General features: G+C 40.7%; 2 protein-coding genes across 5 annotated transcripts; one reads left to right on the top strand and one right to left on the bottom strand.

Moving 5' to 3' along the window:
• The first annotated feature begins 4,560 nt into the window (after positions 1 to 4,560).
• Positions 4,561 to 7,455, top strand: LOC100282693 (uncharacterized). Of its 4 annotated transcripts, none has more exons than XM_008649653.3 (6): positions 4,561 to 4,702; positions 4,917 to 5,126; positions 5,357 to 5,537; positions 5,830 to 5,971; positions 6,056 to 6,125; positions 6,963 to 7,397. In XM_008649653.3, exons 2-6 carry the CDS (start codon positions 4,925 to 4,927, stop codon positions 7,124 to 7,126), a joined length of 759 nt encoding a protein of 252 aa, XP_008647875.1. In that variant the 5' UTR covers positions 4,561 to 4,702; positions 4,917 to 4,924; the 3' UTR covers positions 7,127 to 7,397. The 4 variants fall into 4 exon arrangements, with proteins under 4 accessions (XP_008647875.1, NP_001351256.1, XP_008647874.1 ...); NM_001364327.1 differs by having other exon boundaries at positions 4,633 to 4,702; positions 4,913 to 5,126; positions 6,963 to 7,455; XM_008649652.2 differs by lacking the exon at positions 4,561 to 4,702 and adding an exon at positions 4,709 to 4,825 and having other exon boundaries at positions 4,913 to 5,126.
• Positions 7,456 to 10,607: 3,152 nt separating this feature from the next.
• Positions 10,608 to 13,726, bottom strand: LOC100282310 (uncharacterized). Its single transcript, NM_001155222.2, has 2 exons — positions 13,277 to 13,726; positions 10,608 to 11,419 (listed from the first exon to the last, which is right to left on the bottom strand). The coding sequence occupies exons 1-2, from the start codon at positions 13,439 to 13,441 to the stop codon at positions 10,931 to 10,933; spliced, it is 654 nt and encodes a 217-aa protein (NP_001148694.1). The 5' UTR covers positions 13,442 to 13,726; the 3' UTR covers positions 10,608 to 10,930.
• Between the last annotated feature and the right edge of the window lie 707 nt (positions 13,727 to 14,433).

Genomic DNA, 14,433 nt, shown 5'->3' with positions numbered 1-14,433 from the left:
ATGTTCCGACGGCCACTATACGAACCATGGCGATTGGTGAAGTACGACCACAGGAACAAAAGGAGCAAGATCAACCTTCTTCCTCAACTATGGTGCATCCCCCAACTCAAGACGATGAACAGATTCATCAACAGGAGGTGTGTGATCAAGGGGGAGCACAAGATGATCATGTGATGGAGGAAGAAGCGCAACCTGCACCTCCAACCCAAGTTCGAGCGATGATTCAAAGGGATCATCCCGTCGATCAAATTCTAGGTGATATTAGCAAGGGAGTAACTACTCGATCTCGATTAGTTAATTTTTGTGAGCATTACTCCTTTGTCTCTTCTATTGAGCCTTTCAGGGTAGAAGAGGCCTTGCTAGATCCGGACTGGGTGTTGGCCATGCAAGAGGAGCTCAACAACTTCAAGAGGAATGAAGTTTGGACGCTGGTGCCTCGTCCTAAGCAAAATGTTGTGGGAACCAAGTGGGTGTTCCGCAACAAACAAGACGAGCACGGAGTGGTGACAAGGAACAAGGCTCGACTTGTGGCAAAAGGTTATGCCCAAGTCGCAGGTTTGGACTTTGAGGAGACTTTTGCTCCTGTGGCTAGGCTAGAGTCCATTCGTATTTTGCTAGCATATGCCGCTCACCATTCTTTCAGGTTGTTCCAAATGGATGTGAAGAGCGCTTTCCTTAACGGGCCAATCAAGGAGGAGGTGTACGTAGAGCAACCCCCTGGCTTCGAGGATGAACGGTACCCCGACCATGTGTGTAAGCTCTCTAAGGCGCTCTATGGACTTAAGCAAGTGAAGCAACTAAAGGATGGCACCTTCATCTCTCAAATGAAGTACACGCAAGACTTGCTGAAGCGGTTTGGGATGAAGGATGCCAAGCCCGCAAATACTCCGATGGGTACCGACGGACACACTGATCTCAACAAAGGAGGTAAGTCCGTTGATCAAAAGGCATACCGGTCAATGATACCGTTGGCATACCGACCATGTGCTAGTAGACCGGATATTATGCTTAGCGTATGCATGTGTGCTAGATTTCAATCTGATCCTAAGGAGTGTCACTTAGTGGCAGTGAAGCGAATCCTTAGATATTTAGTTGCTACGCCTTGCTTCGGGCTCTGGTATCCAAAGGGGTCTACCTTTGACCTAATTGGATATTCAGATTCCGACTATGCTGGATGTAAGGTCGATAGGAAGAGTACATCGGGGACGTGCCAATTCTTAGGAAGGTCCTTGGTGTCATGGAATTCTAAGAAACAAACCTCTGTTGCCCTATCCACCGCTGAGGCCGAGTATGTTGCCGCAGGACAGTGTTGCGCGCAACTACTTTGGATGAGGCAAACCCTCAGGGACTTTGGCTACAATCTGAGCAAAGTCCCACTCCTATGTGATAATGAGAGTGCTATCCGCATGGCGGAAAATCCTGTTGAACACAGCCGCACAAAGCACATAGACATCCGGCATCACTTTTTGAGAGACCACCAGCAAAAGGGAGATATCGAAGTGTTTCATGTTAGCACCGAGAACCAGCTAGCCGATATCTTTACCAAGCCTCTAGATGAGAAGACCTTTTGCAGGTTGCGTAGTGAGCTAAATGTCTTAGATTCGCAGAACTTGGATTGATTTATAGCATACATGTGTTTATGCCTTTGATCATGTTCCTTATGCATTTCGTTGCTTACTTATGGTGCTCAAGTTGTACAAACACTCCCCGGACCTCACAAGTCCTTGTGCAAGTGATGCACATATTTAGGGGGAGTTGTGCTACAACTTGACCCTTTGAGACTAACCATGTGCTTGAGTTTGCTTGTTTTAGTCTCAAAGGAGGTTTGAAAGGGAAAAGGTGGACTTGGACCATGAAAGACTTCCACTGCACTCCGATAAGAGGGTAACTTGTTCCAAGTTCATCTCATGTACTCTTATTGCCTTTGTATTCTTATTGAAGATTTTGGTGAGGCAATGGGGTTAAAGGGCCAAGATTGATCCCGTTTTGGTGCTTGATGCCAAAGGGGGAGAAAATAAAGGCCAAAGTGATAAATGGATCAGCTACCACTTGGGAGATTTTGAAAATAGTAGAATAGAGCTTTTGGTTTGTCAAAACTCTTTTATTGTCTCTCTTGTCAAAAGTTGGCTTCTTGTGGGAGAAGTGTTGATTATGGGAAAAAGGGGAATTTTTGAAATCTTGAATCAATTTCTCTTGTAATGACTCTCTTTATGTCTTAACATGTGTGTTTGACCTAGAGATAGAAATTTGAGTTTGACTTGCAAAAACAAACCAAGTGGTGGCAAAGAGTGATCCATATATGTCAAATTTGAATCAAAAACAATTCGAGTTCTTATTTGAATTGATTATGTATTTGTTCTACTTGCTTTATATTGTGTTGGCATAAATCACCAAAAAGGGGGAGATTGAAAGGGAAATGTGCCCTTGGGCCATTTCTAAGTATTTTGGTGATTTAGTGCCCAACACAAGTGCCTAAGTGTAAAATGGTGGACAAAGTACAAATCAAGGATTAAGGTATGTTTCTCAGACTTAGTACATTGTTTTAGAGACTAATGTATTGTGTCTAAGTGCTGGAAACAGGAAAAATCGAATTGGAATTGTCTTGGCTCGAGCAGCCAAGAATCTGCTCAGTCTGGGAGCACCGGACTGTCCGGTGGTGCACCGGACAGTGTCCGGTGCGCCAGGCTGACTCGAAGCGAACTAGCCGCTCTCGGAAATTCACCGGCGACGTACGACTATAATTCACCGGACTGTCCGGTGAGCCAACGGTCGGCCGCGCGATCTGCGCGGGACACGTGGCCGAGCCAACGGCTAGAAGGGGGCACCGGACTGTCCGGTGCGCCAACGGCTCTCTGGCTGCCAACGGTCGACTTCGCTGAAAAAGGAAAGAAATCGGGCACCGGACAGTGTCCGGTGTGCACCGGACTGTCCGGTGCGCCACGCGACAGAAGGCAAGATTTGCCTTCCTGGAATGCTCTCAACGGCTCCTAGCTGCCTTGGGGCTATAAAAGGGTCCCCTAGGCGCATGGAGGAGAACACCAATCATCCTTTGAGCACTATTGATCACTCACACATCATTCTTGCGCACTTGTTCGCCATTTTAGTGATTTGAGCCATGTTCTAGTGTGCTAGTCTTTTGAGTTCAAGTCTGGGTCTTGTGTGTGCGTATTTGCTGTGATCTTTGTGTCTTGTGTGAGTTGCTCATCCCTCCCTTACTCCGTGATTCTTTGTGAAAATCAAAAGTGTAGGGGCGAGAGGCTCCAAGTTGTGGAGATTCCTCGCGAACGGGATAAGAAAAGAAAAGCAAAACACTGTGGTATTCAAGTTGATCATTGGATCACTTGAGAGGAGTTGAGTGCAACTCTCGTCCGTTGGGACGCCACAACGTGGAGTAGGCAAGCGTTGGTCTTGGCCGAACCACGGGATAAACCACTGTGTCATCTCTGTGTTGAACTCTTTGTGGTTATCGTATTGTGCAAGATCTTCTCTCTAGCCACTTGGTGATTATTGTGCTAACACTTAACCAAGTTTTGTGGCTTAAGTTTTAAGTTTTACAGGATCACCTATTCACCCCCCTCTAGGTGCTCTCACTATGAATGAATGAATTTTATGTGATTTTTGTGAGAAAATAAATTAAAAACATTTATTGGTAGTAGCTAAAATCATTTATTTCCGTTGGCCAAGTATGTGGCTGTCGAAAGTTAACCATCTAAAATAACTTTCATCGGCAGAGCATTCAACAGACAGAAGTTAGCAAAGTTCCTTTATGCCCCGTTTGGATCATTGGAATTGAATTCCATACTAATAATAGTAATTTAGACATATATCAATTAAGCTAATTCAATTTTATGCGGAGATATTTATGTGCTTTATTTTTACTATAGAGGAGTGAGACGAAGAGTGTCACATAAGTTATAAAGTAGAAACAAATTCTACTAATGCATAAAATGATTTCTCATCCTCCACCCCATAAATTTAAGATAGACTTATATCTGAACTTTGGAAAGTGGTGGAATGTCAAATTTCTATAAAATGAATGGATCCAAACGCCCCGTTAGTTTTTTCTGATTGATGGAAATTAGTGCGATCGGAGGTAATTTTTGTCGATTGTTTATAGCCAACAAAAATTAGCTAACATCCGTCGATTGACCCATAAAAGTTAATAATTTCTGTACGGATGTCGTCAGCCGAGAATTGATGGAAGTTAGTTTAAGCCAACCAAAATTAGCACGACAGGAGTCAGGAGTTGTGATCAGTCGTATATTAGAGCATGACAAATAATACTCACTCGGTTTCAAAATAGTAGTTGTTTTAGCTCTTAATTTTTTATCTATATTCAAATAAATTTAGACATAAATATAAAACATATACAATAAGTATGGTAGGAATCTAATAAATTTTTAAAACAAATTTTATTTTAGGATAAATGGAGTATAATATATTGCTATAATGAATGGGCAGGAGAGGAGATAGCTCTTGCATTGCATGTCTGACATTAGCGGAGGGATCGGTTGCTATTTGTGACTGTCCCCGTCTTTAACTCCCCACCATTATATCTACGACGCAACCTCCTTCAATTTCGGTTTCCAACACAACGATGGAGTGAAGGCATGAAGACCCGAAACTGAAACCAAAAATAAACTGCAGGCAGAGGGGGAAGGAGAGCGGCAGGAGGGTCATTAAATAAATCTACTTTTCTGTTGTAAGTGGTCTTGATCTTGATCGTAGAAAATAGGTTATTCATTCGTCCTTCTATTATCTTTGCCTTTGTCTTCTTTCCTAAGATTTCACTACTTCTGCGGGGTGTCACAGTCTTAAGATCATGGTGTTTTTATGTCTCAAACATGGTCGCAATTGTGACATTAGGTAGATGGGAGATTTTTGACTGAGTTTTCGTGTTTTGTGAGCGAAGTCAGGGTAGGAAATGATGTCCGAGAGTGAAGAGCATGGCTCGCTCCTAGACAAGATCAACGACAAGATCAACGAGAAGATCCATGAGTACAAGCACTCGTCGTCGTCGTCCTCCTCTTCGGACTCAGATGATGACAAGAAGCCCAAGAAGTCTAAGAAGAAGAAGCTTTTTGGAAGAAAACACCCATTGCATCATGTCCTCGGAGGAGGCAAAGGTATGTACAAATAGGTTAAGATGGGAGAAATTTGTGACTTTTTGTTCTCATCTGTCTTCTTTACAGGAAAAAAAGGGAACGTTTGATTTCTGAAACATGGATTTACACAATAAACCATATATTGTTTGTGTAATTTGTGAGCTTTTTTTTTGTTCTTTAAACTTTTGACAATCTATACGGTGTGCAACATCCACTGATGACAATGGCATCTAATTTTCCTTTTGATTCAGCCGCCGACCTTGTGCTGTGGAGGAACAAACAGGCATCTGGGAGCATATTGGTAGGGGTGACCGTGATCTGGTTACTGTTCGAGGGCATCGGCTACCACCTCCTTACCTTCCTCTGCCACGCACTAATTGTGTTTCTCACTATCTGGTTCATCTGGTCCAATGCTGCGTCCTTTGTCAACAGGTCATCCTTATGTTCCTCCTAGAGTTCGTAGCCATTTAATTCGATCCTTGATCTTATTTTGGAAAAAAAATCTACTCCCTCTCCATTCCAAAATATAGTTCTTTTTAGGCCTCTTTTTTCTTGCTTTTTTATTCGTTGAAGAGTCCCTAATATTGCCAGATGTGAGTATTTTAAATCTTAATTTGAGCAAGATTCTTTGTTATCCCAAATGCAAAGAATTGCCTAATAATTGTTTACCTATAGAGAACATATGTTATGTTGGAGATGATATGATGTCTCCAGGTTTTTTCAGGTCACCTCCAAAGTTCCCAGAGGTCATTCTATCTGAAGTCCAGTGCATGAAGGTAGCTCATGTTGCAAGGAAAGAAATCAACGAGGCTTTCTATACATTGCGCAATGTTGCTTCTGGAAAAGATTTGAAAACATATCTGATGGTAATTAACCTGACTTCTACCACATCTTTTGTTCCGATATAATTAAGATATGCTGAGCCTTTTTATTTCTTTTTTTTTTGGCAGACAGTTACAGTGCTGTGGTTCATTTCCATAATTGGAAGCTGCTTCAGTTTCTTGACTCTGTCTTACACTAGTAAATTCCTTGTCTACACCATAATATATTGATTCCTTCTTAAAATCTATATTGCATGGTACTTCATATAAATTACTTCGATAGTATAAATAATTTTAATTATGCGCTTAAAAACAAATAGGATCTTTTATTATACTCTAGTACTTTCAATCAAAATAAGAGTTTCTTGTACATACAAAAATAAAGCGTGAAATGTGATTGAGTTTTAATTACCATTTTTATGATTCTGCCACTTGGTCTATGAATATTTGAGCATGTACTTCTGTGAGTAAAACAACAACATGCTAAAACCTAAGTGCATGTAGGGTCTTCAAAATACAAGGTGGATACAATTTTTTCTTGATTTGTCTCTTCTTCTGAGGTAGCATCCCATTTATGTGTGCTCCCTCCTTTATTTTGTTGATCAACAATTGAGTAACAGTTCTTGGTAAAAAAATAAACAATTAACAGTTTGATGGTTGTGGCCATATATGTGAGAACTATTTATTTTTCTAAATAAAAAGGTCTTTTAATCAAAGGACAATTTGATCATATCAAACATTGTGATACAGCATACTAAGATTTATAATTGGAAATCAGTGTGAAACAATCAAACTACAATATCTGGTTTTTATACCTCCTCTTTAGGAATCATCTGGAATATAGGAATTCGATGAAGCCCCAACAGAAACTTTTTTATTTTATAGACGTTATGTGTTGCATCCAAAATATCATGTTTCGTATGTTACCATAAAATATACATATCCAAGCTTAGTATTTTGTATACAATCATCTTTGTACTTTTGCAGCTCATTGTCATTAATTCATGAAATATTGAATGTGATTGCTATTTTGCAGTTTTCCTGATGGCATACACTCTGCCCATGTTGTATGAGAAATACGAAGATCAAGTTGATATCGTAGGCGAGAAGGCCCTCATTGAGATAAAAAAGCAGTACAAAGTGATTGATGCAAAGTTTATCTCTAAGATCCCAATGTTGTCTGAGAAGAAACAACACTGAGAGAGGGTGCTCCAAAGGTCTAATTCAGCACATTACCAATATATGAAAGTAGTTCCTTTGGCTTTGCTATATCATCATTTAGCAACCTTTAAGATGATACCATAGATATTATATGGATTCCTAAGGTTGGAAATTTGTGTCTTCCGAGTCCCCTAGAATAGTTGCTTCTTCCTGTCTGACAGTGAATTTGATTTTGTATGGATGTGACATATATATGCCTGACCAATTGTCATTATTTGCTATTCATATATGTTACTGGGTGTATTTAATAGCTCTCAATTTATGCAGTTATGTTTGCAGTTGAATCAATTTGGATATGCCATATCGCTAACAGTTTATAGTTTGTGTTCCCCATGCCTTACGCGCTCACCAAATTTAGTGAAATAAAAAAGTACAAATAATATCATATCACCAACCCTGAAGGATGAGATTTGTTTTCTGAGATAAATAAAAAGATACGGAATACAACACAAGAGTCAAAATAGCACGATAAAAAGAGCAAGACATAGATTTGAGATAACACAATGATTCCTAATTGTAGTTAAAGAAGGTAAGCAGTAAATAAGCTAAAATGACAGTTCCTCTTAGATCTTATCACCCATCTGAGAGCACGAGCAGTTCAAGTCACATTCATGGCTATAATACAAGCTTCCCTCCCCCACTGGATTAGAGCATTCTCTTGTCTGAACCAGGATAATCTTGTGTGTCTTTTTGTATCACCTATCCGAGACAAAGGCACGCAACACAAATTTATTAGTTGGTTAGGACCCCCCCCCTCCAAAATACCGACAGCCAGAATCATACCGATTTCACTTTATTCCATAATAGTTTGCAATATGCTCAAACTCACTCCAAATGCTACTTTTCTTGCATATAGAAGTTAGTAGCAAAATAGCAGTACAAGGAACATAGTTTAAAGTAAGTGCAACTTATTTTAAACGCTTAAACTTCTTGTTTTTTGTGGTTTTGCCCAAGGTTGCACTTTTGGTCCTTTAATCCAACTCATTTGGACTTTGCACCGTCAATTTGCTCGATTACAACCTGTGCTCATGCTCATACCAAGATGGTTAGTTCATAGTGGTGTGTTGAGCAGTTAATCACCAAAACACTTAGAAATGGCTCAAGGACATATTTCCCTTTCAATTAGTCAGCTTCGGAACGATAAATTTTGAGTTGGTGCATTTAACAAAGAGTATGCTATTTGTGTCTCCTTGATTCCCCCACAACATTTACTTCTTTGCACCCGCACTCTATTGTACTAAGCTCTGGACTCTGCCTTGGAAGCTTCCTTGTGCTTTTTCTTTGTAGTTCTGTTGTCCTTGTGCACATATTGTTTAGAATGGCTCGCGTGAAGATGATCGCTAGAGATTCGACCCTAACATTGTCTGAAGCTCTAAAGCAAGATGTCGTGAGTGACACAAAGGAACACTTTAAGGGTGTTGTCGTCGATTCCACTAAAACGACGGGAGAGGAAACTAACCGAGCAACTCAAGTTTATGCGTGCCAAGGTGTCGGGAACGATTCCAAAGATGATTTTGAGTTTTAAGAGAAGGTTGAAGACGATGAAGCAACTATCCACCCTTAGAAACCAAGCCACGTTGAGTTTGGAAAATCAACAATGATGTTGATTGTTGAGTCCCTTAGGGCCAGACCTTATTAACCTCATTGCAACCATCAAACAGTCAAAGGATGCACAACCAGAGGAGAGTAAAAGGAAAACATGTACTACATTTATGGTTTCGTTGACATTGAACTCATAGCGCGTTTGGATCCCTTCATTTTAAAGGAATTGAAATTCACTCAAAAAAGTAACTTATTTAGTTTGGAATTTGATATTCCACCACTTTCCAAAGTTCAGATATAAGCATATCTCAAATTCATATGGCGGAGGATAGGAAATGATTTTATGCATTAGTAGAATTTTTTTCTACTCTGTAAATTACATGACACTCTTCGTCTCACTCATCTATAGTAAAAATGTAGCACATAAATATATCCGACATTTTGCTAATAATAGTATACAAATATATTTTATATAAAACCGAATTGGCTTAATTGATATATGCCTAAATTACTAGTATTAGAATGGAATTTAATTCCAATGATTAAAATGGTGCGTCAGCGAAAAAAGGTCACAGAACTGAAGTATTTTGTTGAAGGGCTAGGTGGCCCCTCATGGACTACCATTTGCAGCGAACTACATGAGCCTTTGGAATATGTTCCAAACACTAGAAATAAAGGTGGTGACAGAGCTAATGGTAAACTTCAGCATCTCGATGCTTGGGCATTGGCTAACTAGTCTTGGCAAAGGTGACCTAGCGAGTGCATGGCCTACGCTAGCCTTAAGGTTTGTTTGACATTGCTTCGTTCTTGTGTACTTCAAACATATGATTTGCCCGTATCAACCAGTGGCTATGATTAACTATATTATTCTAGGGTCTTGTGGTAGCTATGGCTCTTAGGCACAACACCATGACGAATAATAGAACCATAAACTTGCCATCTTCAACCTTCGGGAGAAAGGCTCTTATCCACGTCCAACAAGAAAGTGATGACTCAGCTGACACAGCCGAAGTCGCAATTGTTGACTAGGGCCAAGTGGCAAACCACATCTCGTGCCCATGGATCAAGGCGCCCGAGACACCCATAGGTTTCAACTTTGACCTAATCAAGGTCGAGCAGATTTTCGATCTACTCTTTAAGGACTGGTTTGGCAATACCATTTTTTTCCAAGGGATTTTTATTTTTCCAAAGAAAATTAGTTCATTTTCTCTTTAAAAAAATAAAAATCCCTTGAAAAAAATAGTGTTATCAAACTAGCAAGCTGCCAGCCGATCACCAAATTCCATCAACTGAAGAGTTGAAAGGAAGTACTGCAAGTGGTACAACTTTACCCACCCACAACACCAAAATTTGCAAGGTACTCCGGTAACAGATACAATATACCATTAAGCAAGGACAACTCATTTTTGGCGAAAACCCGATGGAAATCGCCAGGAATCCATTCCCAATCAACATGGTCAATGTGGCCTCAAGCTGCAAGGGAAAGGAGAAGGCTGATCCGAGCAATCGATCGGCCCCTAGAATTTAAGTCAGAGTGCCACGCATCCGCAGAAGACATTACAGGGCACCACCGGTACCATCCAGAGTCGAGACACGTCATTGGCATGTACTCACGTCGCTACAGGCAATAGGAACATCATCACCATGGCCCATGGGTGGCAACGACGGCTAGACAGGGAGCAATACTGCCATTTGCTACGACAAACACCAATACCACGAGCACTAGGACCAATTTTACTAGGGCAAAGGCATGCCCAGTCTGCCCAATATAGTCATGGAAACTGTTCACAAACTAATTATTCAATGGTTCCAACACCTACTGTAGTTATGGAACAAGAGTGGCTTAGGTACCAGCATGCAACAAACTCCTGTCAGAGTAGGCTGCACAAAGATATCTTAATATTTAAGATACAGAGAGTAGAATGTAAGCATGATGAAATCACAAATTCGCAGTTGAATTCTGTAGCAACTTGGGACTATATGATTCTGAGTTATACTGCAGTATCATTTAACTTGAGAAGATAAATGGTATGGATCCTAACGAAAATATCTAACTTTTGACTAACACACACTGAACAAACTAAACTGCATGTACCCCCATTTTGTCCACACAATAAAGAAAAGAAAAGAATAGAATAGAATAGGAGTATATATTGCCACCACACCATTTGTGATCACTATGCTCCATTTTCTACCAACAATTGTCTCCAAGGTTCTGTATAATGTGGTGTTTGAACATTTTTAGGTAGAGCAGCATGCCCTCTTTGTGTTTCCTGCAGTGCTGTCAATGCTGATGATTTTACCCTGGGAGGGCAACGAAGCAGTTGCAGCTGCTGCTTCTTTGGCAGCCAGCGCTTTCCTGTTGACAATGCCATAGACCTCCGTCATGATAGTCTGGAAGGCTTGCTCCACGTTTATAGCCTCCATAGCTGATGTCTCGAGGAAGAACAACCCCTCCTTCTCAGCCAACGCTTTGCCTTCATCCTCAGAGATAGCTCTCAGGTGGATTAGGTCAGATTTGTTACCGACCATCATGATCACAATACTGGAGTCAGCATGGTCGCGGAGTTCACGAAGCCACCTGTGAACATTGTCGAAGCTCTGCCTCTTTGTGATGTCGTACACAAGCAGTGCTCCCACGGCTCCACGGTAGTAAGCACTTGTAATTGCACGGTACCTTTCCTGCCCAGCTGTGTCCCAGATCTGAGCCTTTATTGTTTTGCCGTCCATCTGTGAAAGAAGATAACGTAAACTTTAGACGATGTACAAGTAACTGGAGCAATAAGCCATGTTCAGTGCTCACAAATGCTCAGGATTTTGCATGCTCGGTATTAAGATGAGAAATTTAGGAGAAGTCATCGGTTATAAATCCACATCAACAGTAGCTGTCCTGGCTAAAATAGAAACTGTTCAGTACTTTACAGGATGGCAATGACAGTGTTATCGAAGGAATCACATTGTGAAGAAACACGAGAGAGGAAACGGGCCATCCATTAAACTGCTGGAAAAATATTACGACGACAGTTTGGTCTCACCTAACACTACTGACAGACAGGATGCCGCAAACAGACTGGAGGCAGTAGCTGGCACATCAACCTATCAATCAATCTACATCAACCAACTAAATGATACACTCACTCCAAGAAAAAAAAATGCAATTCAATGTCATGTTTTATACCTTAAGTTTCAGCAATTAAAGATAAAAAAGATACTAATGTTTATATATCAAATAAATACTATTAGATTACTTATTTTATATTAAATTGATTTAGCATTTTAAATGTCAGTACAATTTTTTTAGGAATTTGATCAAATATAGACCACTTAAACTGGCACCGGCCTTAAGCAAAATGGCTCACATAAACTCAAAACAATCTCTATGATATGACAAGTAACGAAATGGCAACAACTAAAAAACTAGCTAGGGAGGGAAAGACCGTCTTCCCGGTATTATATTAAGAAGAGATCGAAACATGGTCCCGACCGAGAAAATTCCCGAACCCAGGCTGTCACCGTCCACTCTGTAACGGCCCAGCCGGAGGGTGGAGCGCAGGACGTAACTCGGGAGCGGGCGGGGCACAGCGAGGAGATTTTTTTAATCAAACCCGAAATTCGCTCCCGAGAGGGATTGAATCCGGGACCTGGAGGTGCTAGCCTTAACCATTAGCTAGAGGCCCTCCATTATTTCAAATTATAAGACATTTTGATTTTCAAAACATATAGCTTTTTATACACTTACATATACACTATATCTAAATGATAGGTAAAGTAATATATCTAAATAATTATAATATCTTATAATTTAAAATAGAAAGAATATGTAATACCACTAAATTTTATTTTTCAAATTTTATTTTGGATGCCAGTCCAGTTTTTACCTCATTATGAAACTGAATAACAAGCACCCTACAACTGTTGAGAAAATTTTGGCCTAATGGCAATTTTGTAAGTAGTTTTCTAGTTTCTAAAATAATGGAATTTAGTTTGATATCTAAATGTTTATGGTTAATTTATTTCAAATCAGAAAAATATAGAACTAGTTATGTTTTCTTCGTTGGTGTGCTATTTAAAGTTTTTTAGATATTATTTATATTAAATTAAAAGCGTGCATGACAACAAATAACAAAGCAATAGGAACTAAAAAAACCAATACTATATAACATTTTTTAAAAACTATAGTAGTTTCGTATTTTTCTGGTTTATAATAATAAGGATATCAAAAATATAGGAAACAGCCTACAAAACAATAGATGCCCGTTACCGGTTCAATAGCTTAACGTTGGAAATCTGACACGCGTGTAATTTGATTGTTGAAAATGAACTCAAACCATGAAAACAATTATCAGGACAGCTGAAGGAAAAAAAAAACAGAAAATCGATAGAAAGAGCCATTCGCTACGTGTGAACAGGTATCTCCCAATATCACGAGCAGCTTTATCAGGTGGCTACCAACCGCAATGTCGGTGACATCTTTCCAGTCGCCAAGGCCGAGATCTGGCGGGATGGGATCGGGATGAGACCATCCACTAACGCGCGCGTGCAGAACGGCTAGAGAGAAATGGAAGAGGGGAGCAAATGGCGGCAGACCTGCAGGGACTTGGTGGCGAACTCGACGCCGATGGTGGACTTGGAGTCGAGGGAGAAGTGGTTGCGCGTGAAGCGAGAGAGGATATTGGACTTGCCGACGCCGCTGTCTCCGATGAGGACCATCTTGAACAGGTAGGAGTACTCGTGATCCACCCGCCCGCCCATCTCTCCCTTCCCTGCTGCCCTCCTCGTGTGGGAGAGATCTCGTCTCGGCGATGAGGTGGAGAAGGCCAAGAAAGGAAGAAGACGGGATTCGTGAATGAAGGAACAAAAGAGGGGGGAAAAGGTAAGGAGTGGTGGCCTGGGCCGCCTGGCCTTGCGCTGGGTGGTGGGTGGTGGTAGGTGTCTTGTCCGGAAGGGAATTCCGATCCTACGGCCTTGCTCTCTTCTTTCAAGGGCAGGGACAGGGTCGTAGCCTCGTAGGGACCTCCATGACCATGTTCTAGTGGTAGGTCATCAGACATCCACTAGTATCATTTTTTATATACAAATACCACAATGTCGTTCTCAAATCAATCCCAACAGTTCTATAGAAAATTTTTCTCTAAGTTGCTAAATAGTTATTGGAAGTAAAAAATAGCTTGGTCTCCAACAATTCCTCATATTTAAACAATATTTCAATTTTGGATATAGTTTTAGTAGGCCTCCTTCTATAGGATGTGGCTGACGGTAGAGTCGAGGGTAGAGGATATTGAGGACAAAGGAGAAGGTTGGTCTACGTGACATGTTGGGGAGCGACAGTACGACAGACAGTGTGACCTTTGGATGAGCAGTGGTCCAGCAGTAGATGAGTTTGTGTCACGCGCGTTAGACCTAGCTGTCACGCTAGACGAGAAAGAAAAAAAAAACGAGCACGCAGAATATGGCTACCTCGTTGTGCATTTAGGGAGAAAATAAGCACGTATGTATGAAGAAATCACCGTCAACTGCATTTAGGGAGTGACCATCAAGTTGTCAAATCTAGAGAGTAAATGAGGTTGGATAGCGAGTACTAAATTTAACGATTTCATTTGAAGAACTATTGGAGAAGTATTTTTATGCTTACTTCTTAAATTTAAGATTTAAAGAGTTGTTTAGAGAACTATTAGAGTTGCTCTAATCAAACATAAATTACATTTGTATCCATCTCGAGCCGAAGTCTTAAACGATGGTACGCT

This window comes from Zea mays, chromosome 6 (assembly GCF_902167145.1).
Source record: "Zea mays cultivar B73 chromosome 6, Zm-B73-REFERENCE-NAM-5.0, whole genome shotgun sequence".
NCBI classification, from domain to species: domain Eukaryota; kingdom Viridiplantae; phylum Streptophyta; class Magnoliopsida; order Poales; family Poaceae; genus Zea; species Zea mays.
This window is presented reverse-complemented; position numbering and strand designations above follow the sequence as displayed.